The 21,823-nt window shown below is 27.9% G+C and overlaps 1 protein-coding gene across 1 annotated transcript; it reads left to right on the top strand.

Annotated features, from left to right (window-relative positions):
* Positions 1-4,819: 4,819 nt before the first annotated feature.
* LOC137822381 (putative clathrin assembly protein At5g35200) lies at positions 4,820-20,163 on the top strand. The gene is made up of 14 exons (XM_068627268.1): positions 4,820-4,958; positions 10,326-10,423; positions 10,503-10,644; positions 11,528-11,622; positions 13,056-13,142; positions 13,248-13,298; positions 13,385-13,450; positions 13,693-13,758; positions 13,847-13,927; positions 14,020-14,097; positions 17,278-17,412; positions 17,496-17,556; positions 17,659-17,777; positions 19,831-20,163. Exons 1-14 carry the CDS (start codon positions 4,820-4,822, stop codon positions 20,161-20,163), a joined length of 1,551 nt encoding a protein of 516 aa, XP_068483369.1.
* Positions 20,164-21,823: the final 1,660 nt, after the last annotated feature.

Genomic DNA, 21,823 nt, shown 5'->3' on the forward strand with positions numbered 1-21,823 from the left:
AATCAAATATATAAACGATTATATATATATATACTATTTTTTTTTAATATAGATTGTGAAAATTATGTCATAAAAAATATTTTTTTTAAATGCATATTGATTGAATATTATTAAAACTCATTAAATTTAGTAAAATTATGTTTATTATGGTTTACACAATAATTTTAAAAGACCTCCCATTAAATTATGTTCCACAACATAAAAAAAAATCAGAACTTCATAAATAAAAATATAAACCAAAATAAGATAATGCATAAAATAAAAAAAATATAAACCAAAATAAGATAATGCATAAAATAAAAAATTGAAACATTTTACATACTAATTTTACTGTTCAAATTTGAATTAGAGTAATGATGAAAAAACATTATTCTATGATTGCGGACGTGAAATTAGAGTATGAGAAGTTATCACTTTCCATTTTTTTTTATAAACCAAAATAAGATAATGCATAAAATAAAATAAAAATATAAACCAAAATAAGATAATGCATAAAATAAAAAATTGAAACATTTTACATACTAATTTTACTGTTCAATTTTGAATTAGAGTAATGATGAAAAAACATTATTCTATGATTGCGGAGGTGAAATTAGATTATGAGAAGTTATCACTTTCCATTTTTTAATATAAAGCAAAGCAAAAAAGTTAAAAAGGTTTGAATTATAATGTAGTGCAATATTGAGAAAACACAGGTTCTATGTTATCAAATTACAAAGACGGTCACAACACCAAAGAATTATGATAGGCAGAAGAAAATCACAACAGATATTAAATGATCATAAAAACAATAATTAATATGTATTTAACTTTAATGCTTTATAATTAAGATATAAAAATTTGAGGTATATGTATTAGATTTGTTGCACTTTTTTGATACCCATTGAAATAGGACTCTTTCTTAACCAACTTTCTCTCAAAATTGCATAGTATTCTTCTCTCCTAGAAGAAAGAAATGAAATGTAGTGTACATCTACATACCGTAATATATATGCATATAATTCAAATTCATGGTAGATAATGAATTGCCCAAAGAAGAAGAAAAAGGAAGAAAACAAAAAGGGAACAACGCAAAAGTAGGTTGTTAAGATCATATGTCATTGATTTGCAAAAGTAGATTACATATACTCAATCTCATTATGTTGCTCAAGAAGGTCTTCGACAAATTCTTCTTCTAAAGAACTTACATCAATATCTTTTTCAGTCTTAAGTATAGGCTAGACCCTCATTAGACACAACAAAACCTTCATAATCATTAGACAAAAAACCTGCATAGTTTCTTGAAAAGAAATAAACACTAGTGCAAAAAGAAGAAAATGATACGCTTTATTTAGTGCGGCTTTTGCGCTACCCGCTTTCGTAAAAAACGCGGTGGCATTTTTGAAATTATTTTGATTTACGAATGCGGTTATTTGTATAACCGCACTTGTAAATCAAAGTGCTTGATTTACGAATGCGGTTATTCAAATAACCGCATTCTACTGCTGAGTTCTTCTGCTGCATCTGCATTCCATTTGTGCAATGTAAGTTTTTGAACTCTCTTTCTTCCTCTTCATCTTCACAAATATATGCATAAATGTTTTTCGTTTTTCTTATATATGTTTTTTTCCTTGCATTGGTGGTCTCGGAGCACTCTTTCATTGTATTCGTGGTTTCTTGTGGATTTTTTGGTTTGCTCCGTTGCTGCTTCCTTGTCCGCCGTTGCTTCTGCTGCCGCCACCGTTGTTCGCTCCCGTGACTCTTCATCAACGTTGACTTCACACAAGATTAACGATGTTTTAAAATTTTTAATTTTTTTTTAATGATTTGGCATATACAAGTGCGGTTAAAGCAAATAACCGCACTTGTAAATGGTATTTATAAATGCGGCTATATAGCCGCATTTATATTTCTTGATTTACAATTGCGTGTTGATCAAATGCGGTTGTAAAACCGCATTTATAAATTCGAAATAGCCGCATTTGTTTTATGTTTCTGCACTAGTGAAACCTTGGAGAGATGCTCCTAGAACACCATAGTTTGTCGAGATTTTCCCAATCACTGATCCAAAGCCACTGCAAAAAAAACCCCAAAAACTCACAAACAATCAATGAAAAGTGCAAGATTAATCAAAGAAATGAAAGTATGATTTTACATGAAAATGAAAAGGAAAGAGAAAAGAAAGTGAGAAGTATGGTAAAAAAAAGGATGTGTTATGTGTAGTGGAGAGAGAAAGTGGGAAGTAGGTACCTATATAGGAGAGAGAAAGTGGGAAGTAGGATACGTGAGTTATGTGTAGTGGAGAGAGAAAGTGGGAAGTAGGTACCTATATAGGAGAGAGAAAGTGGGAAGTAGGATACGTGAGTTATGTGTAGTGGAGAATATCTTTTTAAATCATAAAAGTAACGTACCAAATCTCCACTCTCCTGCTAAAGTGGTCTACAAAATATTAATTACAAATATCTTTAATTTTTTATTTAATAGAGAAAAAGATCTTTAAAACAGAAAATTAATTAATCAAAACAAATAAAATAAATTAAAAAATTAAAAAATTATTTTATTAATTTTTGAAATTATAAAATGTCCAAATAACCAAAATAAATTAATACAATAAATTATTAAGTAAAGATAAGATGAAAAAACAAATTAAGAGAGTTAAGAGGAGAATAAGAAATGACACAATGACCATAATACAATAATAAAATTAAATATTAATATAAGGATAAAATAGGAAAAAAAATTAAGAGCTCTTAAGAGGAGAATAAGAAATGACACAATGACCATAATACAATAATAAAATTAAATATTAATATAAGGATAAAATAGAAAAAAAAATTAAGAGTAGTTAAGAGAGAATCTCCTTTATATATAGGTATAGATTTTTTTTATAATAATTTATAACTATAACTCTATAATACAATTATTAATATGATTTTTTTTATAATATTTTTGTACACATTTCTTACTTTTTTTTATTCTTATAAACATAGTCAACTTTATTAATTTTAAGATTGATAATAAACTATCCACCATGACTAGTTATTTTGATATAAAACTGCAAATATTTTTATTATGTAATTATAATATTATAAAAACATTAAATCTATAATGTTTCCCCTTATGTATATATTTTCTTATAATTTCAATATAAATTTTAGTAATTATTTTTATTTTAATAATACTTTTTTTATTTAAAAAAATAGTATACAAGCCCATGTACTCGCTAGGAAATTATCCTAGTTACTATACATATTCTTTAAGAAAAAGATAATAGTCTCATGAAATAACTGTTATTTTCTCATAGGATTTTATTATTAAATGGAAATTTGGTTACCTTACTTTAGTCATCTTTTACATATTCATGTGAGTGACAAATTGAATGTGAAAAGAATTAATTATTTTATTTTTATTGCAATATAATTATAATATGGTGCATAATAAGTAATCAATTTAAATATTTTATTATCATATATTAAATAAATATAATTAAAATAAAAATTAATATTAATATTAAAATTTAACTCATTTAAATAAAATATCATGATTAAATTTCTCAAACAAGTGCGATAATGTGTTTCACTTGTTTCTTATAATTATAACAAATAAACTCAAATTTTGTACATGAAAAGTCTTCCTCCATTTCTCTTTCATATTTATGATTTTCCTTTGTTTTAAAGAAATAGAAGACTACATAAAATTATTTTTAGTTATTTAAGTCCATAAATTCACTCCCACTAAACTATACAGAGTTTATGTAATTTATCTACTAAATTCTTCCTAAATTTACTCTTAAGTTTAACATCAAATACATAACGTCTCTATATACTTTAATAAAATTATTTAATATAAAATTCACAATCCCATTAGTTGTTATATTAATTAAATTAAATACTAATTTAGAGATTAAAAAAATTATTAGCATTTAAAATAATTTTAAGTGGCTTTACATTATTAAAGAATTGAGAGACTAATATATGAATTTACAAAATGTAGTTGTTGAGCAAATAATGTTATCAAGGAGATAAATTTACTCATCTTTAAGAACATAAAGAAACAAAATATAGAATTAACATCTTAAGGAATATATTAATATCTTTTAAAATATTTTCGTAGCTATTTTTTTAACATAGTTCACTTATTTACTTGTACATGGTATAGGTCCATAACTAGTTAATATTACAATAATGAAAAAAAAAAGATAGTAAAAGAGATGATGCTGTAAGATAGGCGATAAATATGGTTTTTCAAACGTTGAACAAGAATGTTTATTTCCACAAAATAGGAAATGCCATGTAGAAGCTCTTGCAGTGTTGCACATTTCTTTCACCTTTCTACATCTCCAACGACCAACTTCATTCTCATGTAAATTTCTTAATTATTGTTTTTTTTTACAGTAATAGTACAATTCAAAACCATTTAAATTCTTAAAAGCTTTTTTGTTTTGTTTAAATTCTTGTGTTCTTGTATATATTACTCAATTTGCTTACTTTGTTCTAATAATTATGGTTTTAAACAAGTTTCTAATCTTTTTATTGCATCCTTCTTGAATAGTTTGAACTTTGTAATCCTCAATATCATTTTTTCAAAAACATTTTATAATGTGTTATATTAATTGATGGACTTTATCTATCGTAGAATGTTCATTCATTAATTTTGTTTTCGCAGAGAGTTTTTCAAAGTTTTTTCAAACATTTCATTGTGTTGAAGCTTGAAATAACATTATTGTTCGATTTGGTTTGTGCAATGTTCAGAAGTTTAATATTCATGCATGATTATAGTTATATAATACAAAATTTGTTTGTTAATTTCCATTGGAAGGTGTTAGAAGAAAAAAGGGAAGATGAAGAAGGCTTTTGGAAAATTCAGTGGTGATCTTAAGGTGCTGCATAGAAATGGTGGTGAATTGCAGGGACTAGATGCAGCAATTGTTAAGGCAACAAGCTATAAGCATAAATTACCAAAGGAAAAGCACATTCGTAGTACGTGATATTATAGTTTTCTTAAATAATTGGTGAATATATATGGACAAAATAATTAACCATATACAAGCATTTCTTTCTCTTATGATCATCTTCTCTATTATTTTACATGTCTTTATAACCATGGTTGATGTGGAAAAGTACATAAAAGATCGAAAGAAATCATGAGGGGACTCATTCTTCAACACACTAAATGAAGTTTTACCTAACCCTAAACCAATGCATAGATAGTAAGTTTGACAACATAGAGTATATATGTGAGAAGAACATACTCTAGCTAATTTTCTTCACCTTATACCCTATAATGCTAAGACATCATATATGTCCATATATGTCCATATTTTCTAATAAAAACATAATAGTTGAAACTTTTGCACTTAAAGCAAATTTAACACTAATGTAGGTAGAAAAACCCTTAAGAAAATTTTAATCTTACCTTGAAAAATATCATCATAACTAATGACAACTTCGAATAACATAATTTATGAGAGGAGGAAATTGATTAACTTTAATAATTATAGGAAGAAGAGGGAAAACATGTATTGACAAAAAAATTAAAATATGAAAAATCATCAAGAGAACAATTACATTTGAATTTTACAAACATATTGTATTAGAGAACTTCCACTTTGATACATAAAATAATATGACCGAGAAAAGAAAGAAAAAAATGATTAAACTCAAAGGAGTTTCTCATTTTCCAAATATCATAATAGATATCACTTCCATCATCAAATTTTAAGCAAGACACTCACAAATAGGAACATAAATTTAAATAAAAAACACATAATAAATTTAACGTGATTTGACATCTCTACATCCATGAATATTCAACAAAAGTATTATTAATCAACATGCAATTTATCTGGAAAAAATTGCAAACCCTCTCATGACACACAATTATCCAAGTTCTTCGTACATCCAAGAGTAGACTTATTAAGTTGTGTTGACAATAGTAATATCAATTCTTCGTTTTTATTGTAGTTTTCTTACTTTTTCCTTCTTCATATTACTTAGTGTGGGACTTTAGTAAATTTCCACTTAAGAACCAACATATATTCCCTTCACCCAAAGTCTTACATATAAAGAGAGTTTCAATATCATCAGATTTCGCATAATACTTGTACCCTAATATAAAGCAATGTGTCACTGACATCAACACCATGTTCCTCAAATACTTTGACACATCCCTTCTTTTTCTTCTTTGTGCTTAGGAATGAACGTCTGACATATTGCCAACATATATGCTTTAACTATTCTCACCATTGGACTCATGGACGATAACAATCCTTCTCCATTGTCAGTTATCATTGCCTTGCACCTCAAACTCGTTTTTGACAACTTTCACAACATCATCATCGCTAGCAACTTGTTGATACTCAAGATGGAATCCATCACCAATACCACACCCACCAAGCCAAACCCCACAACACATGCATCAACAAAGTCATTGGACAAATAAAAAGAAATCAACACTAACATCTCTCCAAAGGTGCAACACACAACATTGACTATGTTCATGTCAAACCATCTTCCTTCCTTGATTAGAACCAACCTCTGATACTATTGTGAATCACACAATAGGAAATAATCTCTTCTAGCAAAATCATCCCCACAAATAAAAGCATAAATTTAAATTAAAAAAAACAATAAATTTACGTGGTTCAATTTTTCTGGCAAAACTACAAACTACAAACTTTCTCATGCAATTTTTCTGACAAAAGTTGCAAACTCTCTTATGATACCTATCTACTCAAGTCTCATACACATCCAAAGACTTATTAAATTATGATGACAACACTTTAAATCAACTATTCATTTTTATTGTAGTTTTCTACTTTTTCTTTCTTCATATTACTCAATGTGGAACTTTAATGAATTCCCACTTGAGAACCAACAATTATTTACTAATAAAGGCTAACAAAACCATATAAAATAACAAGCTTGGTATGCCAATTAAAAATACCTTTATACCATTTCCAAAATCTAGTAAATGAAGGATAAGAAAAAGAAGAAGATGAAAGTTGTTTTCTTTTACCTTACCACAAAAGCTACACATAAAAACAATAATAAAACAACAATTCTTCCTTAAGATATTGTTAGTAGGTAGTCTATTGTGTAATAATCTAAAAAAAAGGTTTAGAGGGAGAAATAACATGAGATCAACAAGAAATAAAATTCAAACTCAAAGCTTCCATTATAAGAAGGAATCCTATCTAGTGCAAGCTTTCATACATGGAAATTTACAACTTGTAAAGGAGAAATTCTCTCATAAAGGAAAGGTAACTTATGAATAATGCAACTAGGAAAGATTAACTTACCACCCTGCACAAAATCTCTTATAGAAGAGAATATTATATTTAACTTCATTGGGGAAATCTAAAGCATTACTAAAAGATGAGTTTAGACACCGAGTATCTCTAAAAAAACTAATCAAAGAACCATCTCCCAAAATACATGCTCATAAATAAGCTTTGATAAAGAAGGCCTTAAACAGGAAGATATATAACTTTTAATTGAAGTTTTCCCTCGAAAATCTTAGCACAAACCATACAAGCCTAATGTGTATAAAAAAAATAACATATGTCATGGGCAAAAGAGCTTTATTAATATCATAAATGGAAATTAAGCCTAGACTCCTCTTATCTATAACTAAACCTATTTTCTTCCATGCAAGCATGATAATTTAAATTTATGAATGTTCACCATCTTAAACGAAATTATGAATCGAAGTCTCTAATTCTTTTACTAAGGATATTTTATCAACAACATAATGAATAAATATGGGGTATTTTAGGATACCCTAATCATGTTACCAAAAAAACAGGTTATGTATATGCATAACTTCCAAAAAACAGCAAAGGCTAAAAAAACATATCATAACCATTACCCAAAAAAACCACCTTTACCATCTCACCAATATCTACCCCACGCGAGAACCTGTGGAGTTGTATGACTAGCAACAAAATCCCCACCTATTAGATACATAAAATTCAAACATAAGAAATATGTGGGAAATTTGGGAAAAATTTCTTCAGAGATTCACAACACCCGCTCCCTCCAGCATGTAACAAGAGTTGTGATTGAGCATAATTCTCCAGGCATATAATCTGCTATATGTGTTTAGTTTGATCCTTACTTCTCTTCATATATCACCACCTAAAGAAGTTCATTCCAGAGAATATAAACAAAACCACCAATGTAGTTGTGCATGTATCTTGCATAACCTATTTTGCAGCCATGTCAACTTTGTTGCTTGCAACAACCTCAACATGCACAACCATACTACAACAACGACTTAGTCCAAACTTCTAAAACCCAAAGGCACTGGTGAAAGTGTTTGGGTCAACTCTTATTGCACCTATCTACTTCCTACAACTACCAAAGGTTCTTCCCCAACCAGAAAATCAGACAATGCTCCAACCAGAGTTTTGCATTTGTGACTTCTATAAATCAGAGTGGTAACAAATACTGAATCAGTGCTCCATTGGTGCAGCCACAACATTGTTAGATATCACTCCACCCTTAAACTTCAGTAACCCTCAACACTCAAACTATTATTATGCTTACCTCTCTTCCTCAAAGAATCCTGAACCTGCAAACAAATCTTTCCCAACCAAAAAAATGAAGACGAAGCTAAGAAATGGGAAACATAACACACTAGGGAAGGAAGGAAGCAAAACAGAGAGATAAGGACAAAACAATTGTCATCTTTTACCAAGAATATTTGCTAGTTATACTCCTAAACTATACAACACTATATTATAAATAAAAAAATTAACTAGTTGAACCTCATCCATAACTGATAGCATTTGACCCTTCCAATAGGAGAGTTTAACATGAATACAATCGACAATGCTATGAAAATGTTTGACACGAGTAATACCTACAAAAAAAAACCCCTGGATAAGATTAAGGTATTTGACCACTATCAAATGCAAGAATATCACTTACATGCAAAGAATCAACATGAGCGGAATATATCACATAAAAAAAATATTTTTTAAGATTTTATAGCTTGGCCAAAAGCTTGATTGTAGGCAGCGAATAAATCCATAAGATCTTGCAAAAAGGAAGCCCTGCAAAAAAAAATTGTCAACTTATAATATATAAAATGTGAATGGTTGCCACTGTAGACATATATTTGATGAATAATACTCTCTTACTTTCTGCATATGCTTGGACGAGTACATTGGCTTTTTGTTACAGCTGGAACTCAGGTAGAGAAATGCAGAATTATGATCAAACTTTTGGTTTTTGTTGGAAGGAAGCTACTCCCTCTGATAAGGGAGAACTTTAATTGTTTTTTGTTGTTGTATTTTGGGTATGTCACTCTCTATTGGCAGTCATATAAAGCATGTTTGAAGGTTGGCATTCATGTGCTTGGTGACTTTTTAGGTACAAATGTCTATTACCTTAGTTTCATGTGTTTTTTTTTTATCAACAAATAGCAATGAAATTAAATGGTACCACTCCAGGGGTGGTCCAACTCTTATACAACATAATGATGTTCACAAAGTACCTTTCCATTTACATACCAACCAAATAGATCTCCTACTGTCTATCTCATCTCTACCCATAATAAAAAAGAATAACAAGGATCAACCCTTATAAAAAAACTAAATTGAATAATACATACCAAGGGTTCTAGACACCAATTAGAGAATGAGAAATTAGTTGACGGTATCTTTGATGAGATCCATGACCAAACCTTAATTTGTGTCAGAGAAAACACTTCAGTATGATCAACCATTCCATCTTTAAATAATGTGTATTTAGGATTGAAACATCCCTTAAATGCTTTGATTAGTCCATTTATTCTTAATTGATAAAAAAATATATAAATTAATTCATTTATTTTTAGTTGAAAAAAATTATATATAAAATGTGAGTAGAAATTAGGATTGGCAATAAGAAAATTTTTAGTGTGATTTGTTAAAACTAAGATGCCTGTACCAAGAACCTCTTCTTCAAGACACATAGTTAATGTGGCTATGAATCAGCTTGCCTCTCACCTCTCCAATTAGAAAAGACATCACCAAAACCAAAAGTTCTAAGGGTAGAAAGAAGATAAGATTGTTCCACAAAAGCCTTTTTAATGTTAAATTTAACTGCCACACATTACCTCTCCCATAATGTTATCAAGCATGTTTATATAATTATAATAATGTTTAATAACCATGCACGTATTGTTTCTTTCCATTTGTTCCTCTTAAATAAAGGTTATTTATTTACTACAGTTCTATAACCAAAATTATGCTGTTAATTATTTTCCAACAACTGAAGCCTTTTATCCATATATTGAATTAGTCTAACTTTTCCACCATTACAAAGTGAATTGACACTTTGTTTTCTATTTTTTTTCAGCAATTTTTCATTCACTTTCTCCATCAAAACCTCGCAATGAGGTCATTTACTGCATACATGGTCTTACGAAGCGTTTTTGCCAAACTAATAATTGGGCTGTATGTTCCTAATTAACTATTTTTTTCCATCTCTTTTGGGTTACTACAGTGGAAGCTTGTTCATTGTGTATTTGTTCAGGTTGCTATGAAAACACTTATAGTCTTACATCGTGCCATAAGGGAACTTGACTCCACAGTTTTGGAAGAGTTTGTCAACTATAGTAATGTAAAAGGTTGCATGATTGACTTGACATACTTTCATGAAAAATCGGTCCCAAACGGTACATGCTTTGCTCATTCACAATTTTTCTGCATTTCTATTTCATAACTCTTTTTTTCCTTTTAAAAACTTCACACAACACATCACTATAAACTATCAACTAAATTCACATTTTAGAATTCTATTACATGAAAAATATTATTAGAAAAAAACAAAAAAACTGAAAGGGTTAAATATGTTTTTTGTCTTTCTATTTTCACGCGAAATTGATTTTTATTCTTAGTTCAAAACACATACCTTTATAGTATTTGTATTAAGAAAACTATTAAAAATAGTTATTGTTAGTTTTTTTTACGTGACAAACAGATTTACAGTGTGGACTACAATGTTAAAATATTTCATGTTGACTCATCGTTGACGTGAATATTATAATATTATAATATAGTCCACGTTGAAAATTTGTTTTATTACATAAAAAAAATGGTGCTAAAAATCATTCCAATAGTTTTCTTACTACAAGTATATAGGAGGTCTAAAGTTTAGATTAACAACAAAAATCAATTTGATGTTATAATACAAGGACAAAAAATATATTTAACCTAAAATAAAAATATTTTTTTTTATCAGTGAACAAATTTAAAGGAAGTATTTGAGAGATACCCACCCTTATAAAAAAAGAGATTATAGGACACACAACCACCATAACCAACTCCCAAAACCAAAAACATGAAGATCAAACTATTCACAGAAATATATAAAAAATCCCTTAAAAGAAATTAAACAAATTGGAAAAGAGGGAGTTTGAAATTAAAAAAAAAAATCTGACTTAATAAAAGTCTGAAGAAAATCAAACTTTTTAAAATCTATTTTTTCTTTAATTCCAGAACTAGAAAGGTTATAAGTATTAGTTTACTAAGTTGAATATTTTGGTGAAAAAACCGTAGATTACTCTATTTGGATTCGTAATTATGCCCGCTACCTTGAAGAGCGCCTACAATGTTTCGCTGTAATGAACTATGACGCCGCAACAAATAGCTCGGTGAGAATTTTATAGCTCATAATTTCTTCCTTAGCTTTTGGATCTCACAAACATAACAAATTATGAAATAGCTCATAACTGTTATTAACTCTATAGAACAACTCAAATGACAATTATGTTATTTTTTTCATTTTTATTAAATTTTTTTATTCATACATTTGTAATTTTAAAATTTAAAATACAAAATTATATTATGATATTTTACAATTCAGAATGTATTTTTTGAATTTGAAAATATATTTCAAACTCTAAGATGTGGAATACCATTTTGAATTCTAGAATTTGGCATGCATTTTCTCAATCCATAAAATCTCTTTTAAACTATAAAATTTGAAATACAATTTTGTATTTCAAATTCTAAAATTCAAAATGTATTTAGAATGTATTTATTGAATTCGAAAATATTTTTTAAACTCTAAAATTTGAAATACAAAATCATATTCTGAATTCTAAAGTTTGAAATGCATTTTTGAATTAAGAAAATACTTTCTTAACCCTAGAAATGGGTTAAATCATAATACAAATTTGTAATTCAAATTTTAGAGTTGAGAAGGTATATGAATTATGAAAAAAAAAAATATTGTACTTTTTCGTCAAGAATAATTTGGAATTAAAAAATTTATGGAGGCCGATCGAGAAAGAAACTATAAGGTGGAAGAAGAAATTGCCCACATATTAGGGTGAGAAAAATTAAACTACATCAAAATTGAACTATTTTAAAACTAAACTAAACTTTTCAAGTGATTTGAGATAAATGAATTGAATTGTGTCTTGGAAACGCCACTAACATTGTTAAAAAAAAATGAATTGTGTCATTATTTAAATGAGTCAAACTAAACATACAATTTGAGTGATTAAATTAAATACCCTAAATTGTTTGATCTATATAATATTTGTTTGAATTATTATTGACAGACATTCTATTCAAGAGTATATTTCTCAACATCATAAGAAATATTTTAGTTTAGTTTAAATAGTCCTATTTAAAAATAATTCAATTTTTAAGAACCAAATTTATATGGAACATCAGACTGTAGTTTTTATTTTAAACCATTAAAAAAAATTATATCTTTTAACAACCCTAGCTCTTCCATGTCCATAATTGTTTTGCATGACATTCTCTTTGTGCTGCATTTTATTACTTCCATTTTTCAACTTTCTATTACTACCTTTACATTTTTCTATTGTTTTAATTTGATAACCATGCCATGCAAAAATCTTGAGATGGAGTAGGTCCAAATTAATCATTTTGTATTTAAAAAAAAAATACTAATATAACAATTTTAGTGTTTGAATTATTAAATATTTGGGATGCTTTTCCCTACCATGTCTATGAAAATGATTGCTTTATTTTAGTTATATATGAATAATTATTTTAATATTGTGTGGAAGTTAATGGAAAATCATAAACATTTGATTGTATGGATGTTTAGAAATATAGTGAAAAGCTTGACACAGTGGAATTATTGGAGCAATTGCCAGCCCTACAGCAGCTACTCTCCAGACTTCTAGATTGCAGTGTAACATTATTACAACCATCTAATAATCATGATGTTTAATTTCCATTATTTGATGATTTTAATGTATGACTCACAAGGAAAAACACTTTGTGTTCCCTTTCACAGCCAAGGGGTGTAGCTGCAAGTAATCGCTTAATTCTATTTGCTATTTCAATGGTAAGAAATATCATCTTATAAAATTATTTTCTTCATTTTAAATGGATCTTCTCATCATATCTTTGTTTCTGATTCTCATCCATTAGGTTGCTGGTGAAAGTGTCAAATTATATGTTGCTATAACTGTTAGAGTCGTCGAATTACTTGACAAGGTGAAACAAAAAAACTCCACATACAATTTAATTTTATTAAAATTAAATATGAAGTTAAATATGTTTTTTTTCATGTATTATAATATAAAATATTCAAATAATTTTCTTACTGTATTAAAAAAAAATTCAAAGTTTAGACTAAAAATAAAAATTAATTTTGTATAAAAATACAAAAACGAAAAATATATTTAACTTATTTGTAAATAATTATTGAAGTTGTATTTATCTCTATTTTCTGACAGTTTTTCGAGATGTACCGTAATGATGCTTGTAGTTCACTTCAAATTTATAAAAAATCAGTGAGTCAGGTACTACAATGTCAATTTTTTCTTTGCATTTAATGCTTAATCCTTTTGAAAAAATCGTATTATGTTTGCTGAATTTTTTTTATTGTAGGCAGAAAGGTTAACTGATTTCTTTGAAACTTGCAAAGGATTAGAATTTGGAAGGGGGAAGAAATTCATCAACATTAAAATGGTATTGTTTTAGAGGAGCTTGTGTTTCATGTATACATCTATGTGCTATATATATTTACTTCATAGTGAAAGTATTTGATGTTTATTTTGCAGCCTCCCTCGTCTTTTATTACTACCATGGAAGAATATATTAAGGAGGCTCCAAGCTCCTTAATGATTGAATACAACATGGTATGATGCTAAATTTTGATTTACAATATATATTTTTTCTTCTAAGAGTTTGATGGAAAATTGAATTCAGTAGAACATTTAAAAAGTAGGTTTGAAATCGATTTGTTTAAGGTTATTTTTGTTTGGGATTTAATGGGTTTATGGAACATTAGCTTACACGTATGACTAAGATCATGCATGCAGGATTTATGGAATCATTAAACTCCTTTTAAATTTGTTAAATATAGGATTTAATTTTTCATTGATTTTTGGACCAATTAATTGTTAAGCTATTCAAATATAACATGGTGGAGGGATGATCATCTGGCTATCTCTGCTTTTGGATGGATGAGGAATAATGGAAGCATAGCAAAAAAACACATATTATAGAATTTTTATTTTTTTTATCAGCAATAAAAAATAAATATATGAAAACCATTTCAGGGTGGTCTAACCCTCTTACAAGAACCTATAGAATAAACAGAATATAGAAATAATATTATAAGAAAAAAATGTGGAAATACAAAAATATAGACAAGAAAAGAGAGATTTCTTACTTTACCTAGAAATGTGCACAACTCTAGAAAGACCCTTGAACCTCTTCGTTCACTCTTTTGGATATTACTCAACAAGAAATACAAATAGGGAAGAGAAGCCAATTGATATTACACACCTAAGACTAAGTTCACTCTCTCTTAAAGCACAAAGATTATCAAAACACTAAAAAAATATTTCAATTCAAAGGTTTGTTCACAAACAAATATGAGTTTCACTACAAGAAAATCATGAAATAGAAACCAATTTTTAGATACCAAAATAATTAGTTGCAATAGTAACTAAATTAGAGATCATTTTAGAAACTAAAAAAAAATGGCTTCTAAATTAGTTTCTATTATTGTTAAATAGTTTTTAAATTGGTATCTAATTAGCAACCAAGGTTTTTGTTACCAAATTTAGAAACTAAATAATTGGTAGTTAAAATCTTGGTTGCTAAGTAGATACTAATTTAGAAACTATTTAACAATAATATAAACTATTTTAGAAACCATTTTTTTTTAGTTTCTAAAATGGTCTCTAATTTAGTTACAATTGCAACTAATTATTTTAGTCTCTAAAAATTAGTTTCTATTTCATGATTTTCTTGTAGTGTTCCTTCCTATAAGATCTTGCCAACCGAGGTGTTCTTACAACTTCTTATTTAAATTCTACCCTAGAATAAGTTATTCCAAAAGATATAAATCTATAACTTTTTCTACACAATATTTGTTACAATAGACTTTCTTTTATATTTTCATGCATTTATATTTTTAATTTATCTTTAGAGAATTACCTTCTAATTTTTTCTTGAATTGGAAACTTTGTTTACATAATCCTATCATCCCCTTCTTAAAAAGAATTTTTCTTTAAACTCAAAGCTCCTTCATCTTGGATATTTAAGTGATATCCTTAAACTCTTTTAGAATGACTTCTAGAACTAAAGAAACACAATTTGTTAAGTACTTTTTTATTTACATTTGTGATATGAGTTGGATTAGTAAACATACATTGATTTATCTTGTTTTACTTGATTAGGAATTTTATGATTTCAAGATAAGTTGAGGCTTCGTGAGGATTGTCACTAGATACGAACTTAACTAAGTGGTTAAGTAATTATGAAGGTTCTCTTCAAAAGAGTAAAATGAAAATTCACATGCAAGACAAGAAATGCAAATGGAAATTAAGATTAAAAATAGGTAGAAATAAGCAAATGGAAAGAAACATAAGAAATGGAATTAAGAGTACAAGGAATGAAAAACTTAGTTGGATGGAGAATTTTGTGATGGTGGAGGAGTGGAGAAGTTCACGCCACTTGGAGGAGGAGGATTCCAAAATAAGTGATGAAAAGAATCGTCACTTGAATCATATACTCAGAAAAACACTCAAACATAGTTTCTTTACTCAAAATAAGGTGTGAAGTACAAGAGGGGATGACCACCTATTTATAGTGAGAGGTGTCTTGGTTATAAAGTGGTATTTAAGAATGTTTGGCCAAAGTTTATGTATGATATTTTGGGTGTGCCTTTGCTATATATGATATGTGATGGATGAGGAAGAATAACGTGTAACTATGCATTATGGTTTTACAGTGATAAAACATCTTCCACCCAAAAAAACAACAACACTAGTAATTGAGCTTCATAAAACACATACATATTTTCTTCTGTTAGATAAATAACTATCTGGAAAACTTCAGGTCAAAATAGAGTTTTTAAGTGTGGTATTTCGGACTATTACCATTATAAATCTATATCAAACATGCATGAAGACCAAGAAGAGCATCAAGACCATATAGCCTGATGTAACTGTTATCCCATAGTAATGCATTCGTCTAATGCTACTTAGAAAGCATTAGCATAGTAAGAGATCATAATGTTGACATATGCTTTTTAACCATAATTTTGAAAGATTGAAGATGAAAACATTCTCTACAACACTTGTTTATAAGATGAAACACTTGTTTCTAATATAATCTTATATATATACAACGGATTGTTTTATTTTATAAATAAAACATATTCATGTTTTATACTTTTCATGAAAAAAACTTAATCAAAACTAGGATTAGTAAAGTTTATTATAACATATTTAATTGTGTTATTTCAGTCCTCACAAAACATAACTTTAATAATTTGTGTATTTTTGTAAATGAGATATATAATTTATTCTCAAATGTGTGGGTGATGGAAGAGCAAGGAAACAAAGAAATATAAAATGTCAACCCTTTGAATGAAGCCTAAAAGATTGTTTTGTTAGAGGATTGAAAAATGAAATACTTTACTATTTTCATTAACAAATACCATCCATGAAAAAATATCCTCTTATGGTACATGATATATTTGGACATGGAGAATCAATAATATTCTCTTCCCCTTACAATATGATGAAATTATGTGTTGATAGTAATAACCATTCTCTTTATTATAATTAGTGGAATGTGGATAACAATTCACTTGATATTGTTGAAAAAGTGTTTGTAACATGTCTCAAATTTTAATGCATAAATGTTACGATTGAAGCAACAATCAGGAGTCAACATATATGGGTATTGAAGAGAATTTAAATAAACCTTACTCAAATTTTTATTCAATACATATACATATGTATTATAATTTGTTATTTTAATATCAATTCAAATACATTTGTAATAAATATTCTTAATAGGACGAGAATGGCGAAGAAGTTATCGAAAACAAAGATGAAGGTGATTTATTGACCATAAATGACGATGTTGTTGAGAAGTCAACAAATGGTTGTAATGAAAATAACATGGCTGTGCCACCACCTGCTGAACTTATGGTAAATGTTGTTTGTAATTGTATATAACAAATTCACTTCCTTTTTATAACAAATTCTAAAATTCAATGTTTTGTTTTTATTAGGGTTTGTATGACTTACTAACAGGAGCATCTGAATTTGAAGAGAAATCTCTAATCCCAACTGGTAAATTATTGTCTTACTATAGTATATAATAATGTGATGTAACAAAACAAAACATTATATATTGTAAGTTATTTGTTTATTTTGTGCATGTACAATGAACAGAAAACAGTTTAAACTCCAATGATGATGAGAATAAGAGAAGCCCAGTACTAGGTTGGGAGCTTGCTCTTTTTAGTGAACCAGAAAATTATAATGCCACTCAGATAGACACTACTCAAGAGGTTAGTACTTTCTGCCACTTCACCAACTTCTCATATAATTATATTAATTATTTACTAATATATTCCATTATAATTATATTCATTCTTTATTATTAATCAAAAATATTATTTACTAATGTATGTGACAACTCTGCTGTCATTTCCTTTTTTTTTAATGTTTATCATCTTTTTGTCCATTTGTCATGATTTCTAGTGTTAATATTCTTTTTTTGTTATAAAAATATTTATGGTCATTAATTAACATTCATTATAATTGGAAACCTCCATATTCACAAAATTAAATTTTGCACAAATATTATATTGCAATTATTACTTTGCAGACCTTTTTTATATATAAAAACAAAGCATATGTTGTATATAACTTATTTTTATTAACAATTAAAAAATAAATAAATTTGAAATATTTAAGTGCCACTCAAACTCTTATATAAAAAAATAAGAAAAGAGAAAAGAGTTAGTAACGTCTAACCCCTCTCAAAATAACAGACTAAGAACCATCTAATGACTAAAGTTAAGACCTCAACATTCACACAATCATTATCTATAACATGTTACGTTAAATAAAAATTAATATTAGAGACTAAAAATTATCAATTACTATATTGTAATTAAATTAGATAATATTTTATAAAAAAAAATTGGTATTTATAATAATTTAAGTACTACTCAAACTCTTATATATACACAAAATTGGGGCAAGATACCTCAACACCTAAAAAACCTCCAAACACATAAATGTTGGCAGCAAAATGTACAAGACATACCAAAACCAGAAAAAGAAAACAATAAGAACCTTGCATTATCTAAGGGAGTTTTTCATACAACGAAAACCAAAAGCAAGAGCAGATTGTCATGCAACCATCTACAGAATGAGTTTTGCATCAGTTTTTCTCTTCCACCGCACTGCAAGAAACCCTCAAGCTATATCAGCAACAAATCTGGTGCCCAAAAATCAGAAAGTTCAGAGCAAGCTTAAACATAGACAGTCCAACAAACACAAAAATTATGGCAACAGTGGACAAAAATATGTGACCAAAGGAAACCTCAGTTTATGTGTAAGTTTTCAAGCATATTAATGGATTCTAAAAGGAAAAATTAAAAGCAGGTAACTAAGATTTTATCCACACCTATCAGCAAAATGGAAAATTTCTTCCTTATCAACCTTTTCTTATTTAAAGATAACTTTGATCCAAAATAGTTCCTTATCAACATTTTCTGTTCAAAGATAACTTTATTTCTTTAATCCAAAATAGTACTTATCATTCCCACTCAAAGATCTTTTTATAGTAAGTTTTGTTTTTTTATTAGTACGAAGCAGATGAAATGGTTCAAAATGACATATCAGTTCCTTATCCACTTATTGCAATTATTCCACACCATGTCCAATTATCTTCCTAGAATCTAATTTTATCATCTGCTCCAATTATCCAATTACATGCCTTTGCAAACCAGTGGTCATTTTCCCCTTCTCCACACACTTAGAAAATCTTCACTGTTATCATGTTGAGACAATATGTGGGCCACCAAACAACTTAGGAAGAGATAAGCATATCTTATTGTGCCAATAAAATCTAACACCCCCTGGACCTTGTGAAAGACACTGCATCCATTTTAGAAACCGTTCCCACACTTGAAGGAGAAGGTGAAGGTGAAGAAAGCAGTGAAAATTGAAGTGTGTTGGAGATCCCACATTGACTAAAGATTAGAGTCTTTCATTGTATATAAGTGGGTGCAAACCTCAACCTTATGAGCCGGTTTTATGGGGTTGAGTTAGGCTTAAAGTCCACTTCGTAATATGGTATCAGAGCCATTTCGAACCTATCCTAACTTCTTTCTTATAGAATAAACTTAAGAGAAATAGTAGAATTGATTATAACAACATGACTCATAAATGAAACTCACATTCTAATGTTTCCTAAATGAAATGCACATGAAGTTTACAACATACCTTACTTCTAATGTACCTTGCAAGGTAAGCTTCTAATTCTATGAAGCTTTTTCTTGATATTCATTGCTCGTACGTACAACTCCATGTGGTGCCTTGAAAAAGAAGGTTGGTGAAATGGAGTTCTGGAAAGATGACAGTGTTAATGATGAGATAAATGCTGACACACAACAAAGTGTAACTCACTTTACTACCCAAGTAAAGTCCAATCCTTTTGACTTCCAGGGTAGTTATGATGAACAATTTAGCATGGCATCTCCAAATTCACACAATGAACTTTCTGCATTTCCTAACATGTCATCAATGGGGGACATGCCTTACCAGCATTTGCAGCAACAACATGAACAACCTTCTATGGCAAATAAAAAATCAACCAATCCCTTTGAAGAAACAAATATGTTGCCTTCAACTATGCCTACACATCCAACTCAAAGTACATAGGTTTTATGAATGTAGGAAACTCCAAGGATATAGGTTTATGCATGAGGAAACTCCATGGATGTTGTCCCGAGTTTTGTGATTATACATTTGAAGCTATATAAGTGAAAGCAACAATTACAATGTCAAAATTAGAGTAAACGATTATCATGTTTGTTCTACCATAGAGTTGGTTAGTGAGATTTGGAAACATAGGAACAATTGTTTATTTAAAGGTGGAGTGGTTGATCATATTGAAGTGTTTTCTTTTACTCGGATTAAGGTTTGGTCTTGAATCACTTCAAAGATACTATTAGCGAACTTCTCATTATTTGATTGGTGTTTAGAACTCTTAGTAGGTATGTATTCGATTTAATGTCTCTTTAAGATTGATTCTTGATTTTTTGTTGTATAAGAAATGTATTATTTATCCTTTTTAACTTTATACGAGGATTAGATCACCACCTGATTTAATTTAATTGTTTGGTACAGATAAAAAAAATTATATATATTCATGTGTAACACAAATGTAGTTACCATTATTTTAGTAGAAACCAAACTTTATTCAATATAATAATAGGTAATATAATATAATAAAAAGGCAGAAAAATAATTATATTTAGTATGGAATTCTTATGTATAAAAAGATAAACAACTTTGTTTAAATAAATATTGATTTAAATATAAAAAAATATTATTTAACCTATAATCTTCATGTATATTTCACCTAATTCAATTTCATAATTATTTGCAATATGAAGATAAAAAAATAGATATAAAAAAATTATACATATATCATTGAATTAATATATTCACTTTTTATATAATATACATGTTTCGATTATTTGATTTAGCGTCAGAATAAAATAAATAAATAAATAAAATTATTTTATATTTTTATTTTATGTTTTGTTTTTCAAACTTTTAACAAATGTATGACATTTTTTTCTAAAAGAAGTGCACAAAGCTGATGGTCAAACTTAACTAAATTATCTTGTTGTTTAGGAACATATACATATGTTATTTTTATATTTATTCATATAATTTGGTATTTGTCGATCCTCATGTTTCATTACTAAGCTTTTAAATAACCCATTTGCTCTTATTAGGAAGTGATGTGCCTTTACATTCAAGACTCTACTTAGCTCTACACAAAACATGTACCAAATATAACAAATATTTAGAATCTAATTCTATTATTTAAATTTGGTTCTGCAAATTTGTAAACTATTTTTTTTTAAACAAATATATATTTAGATATAATTTCAATTCAATTCAATTATTTGAATTTATACTATATTTGAATTTGATTTTTAAATATCTAATCCATGATTAACCTATATGACAACAAATTAAATCATATTTTATACTTTTAGTGTACATATTTTGAAAATATACCATACATGTCAAAGTATATATAATAGACAATATTAATTGAAGTACTGTAAAAATAAAAGTTTTTGTGAATATTCACAATCTTCAGTTAGAAGGAATTAATTTAAATGAATGATTAGCATTTATATTTATAAACAAGGTTCATTTTATTTTTTGATATTAAGAAGTTCGCATAACAATTAAGATGCTAAATGAAATGTGAATACCTAACTTTACCTTTTCTTAAATCATTTTTTGAATAAATAATTTAGTTAAGATCTCAAAGATTAAGTTCTCCCTACTCACACAT

Source organism: Phaseolus vulgaris, chromosome 9 (assembly GCF_000499845.2).
Source record: "Phaseolus vulgaris cultivar G19833 chromosome 9, P. vulgaris v2.0, whole genome shotgun sequence".
NCBI lineage: Eukaryota > Viridiplantae > Streptophyta > Magnoliopsida > Fabales > Fabaceae > Phaseolus > Phaseolus vulgaris.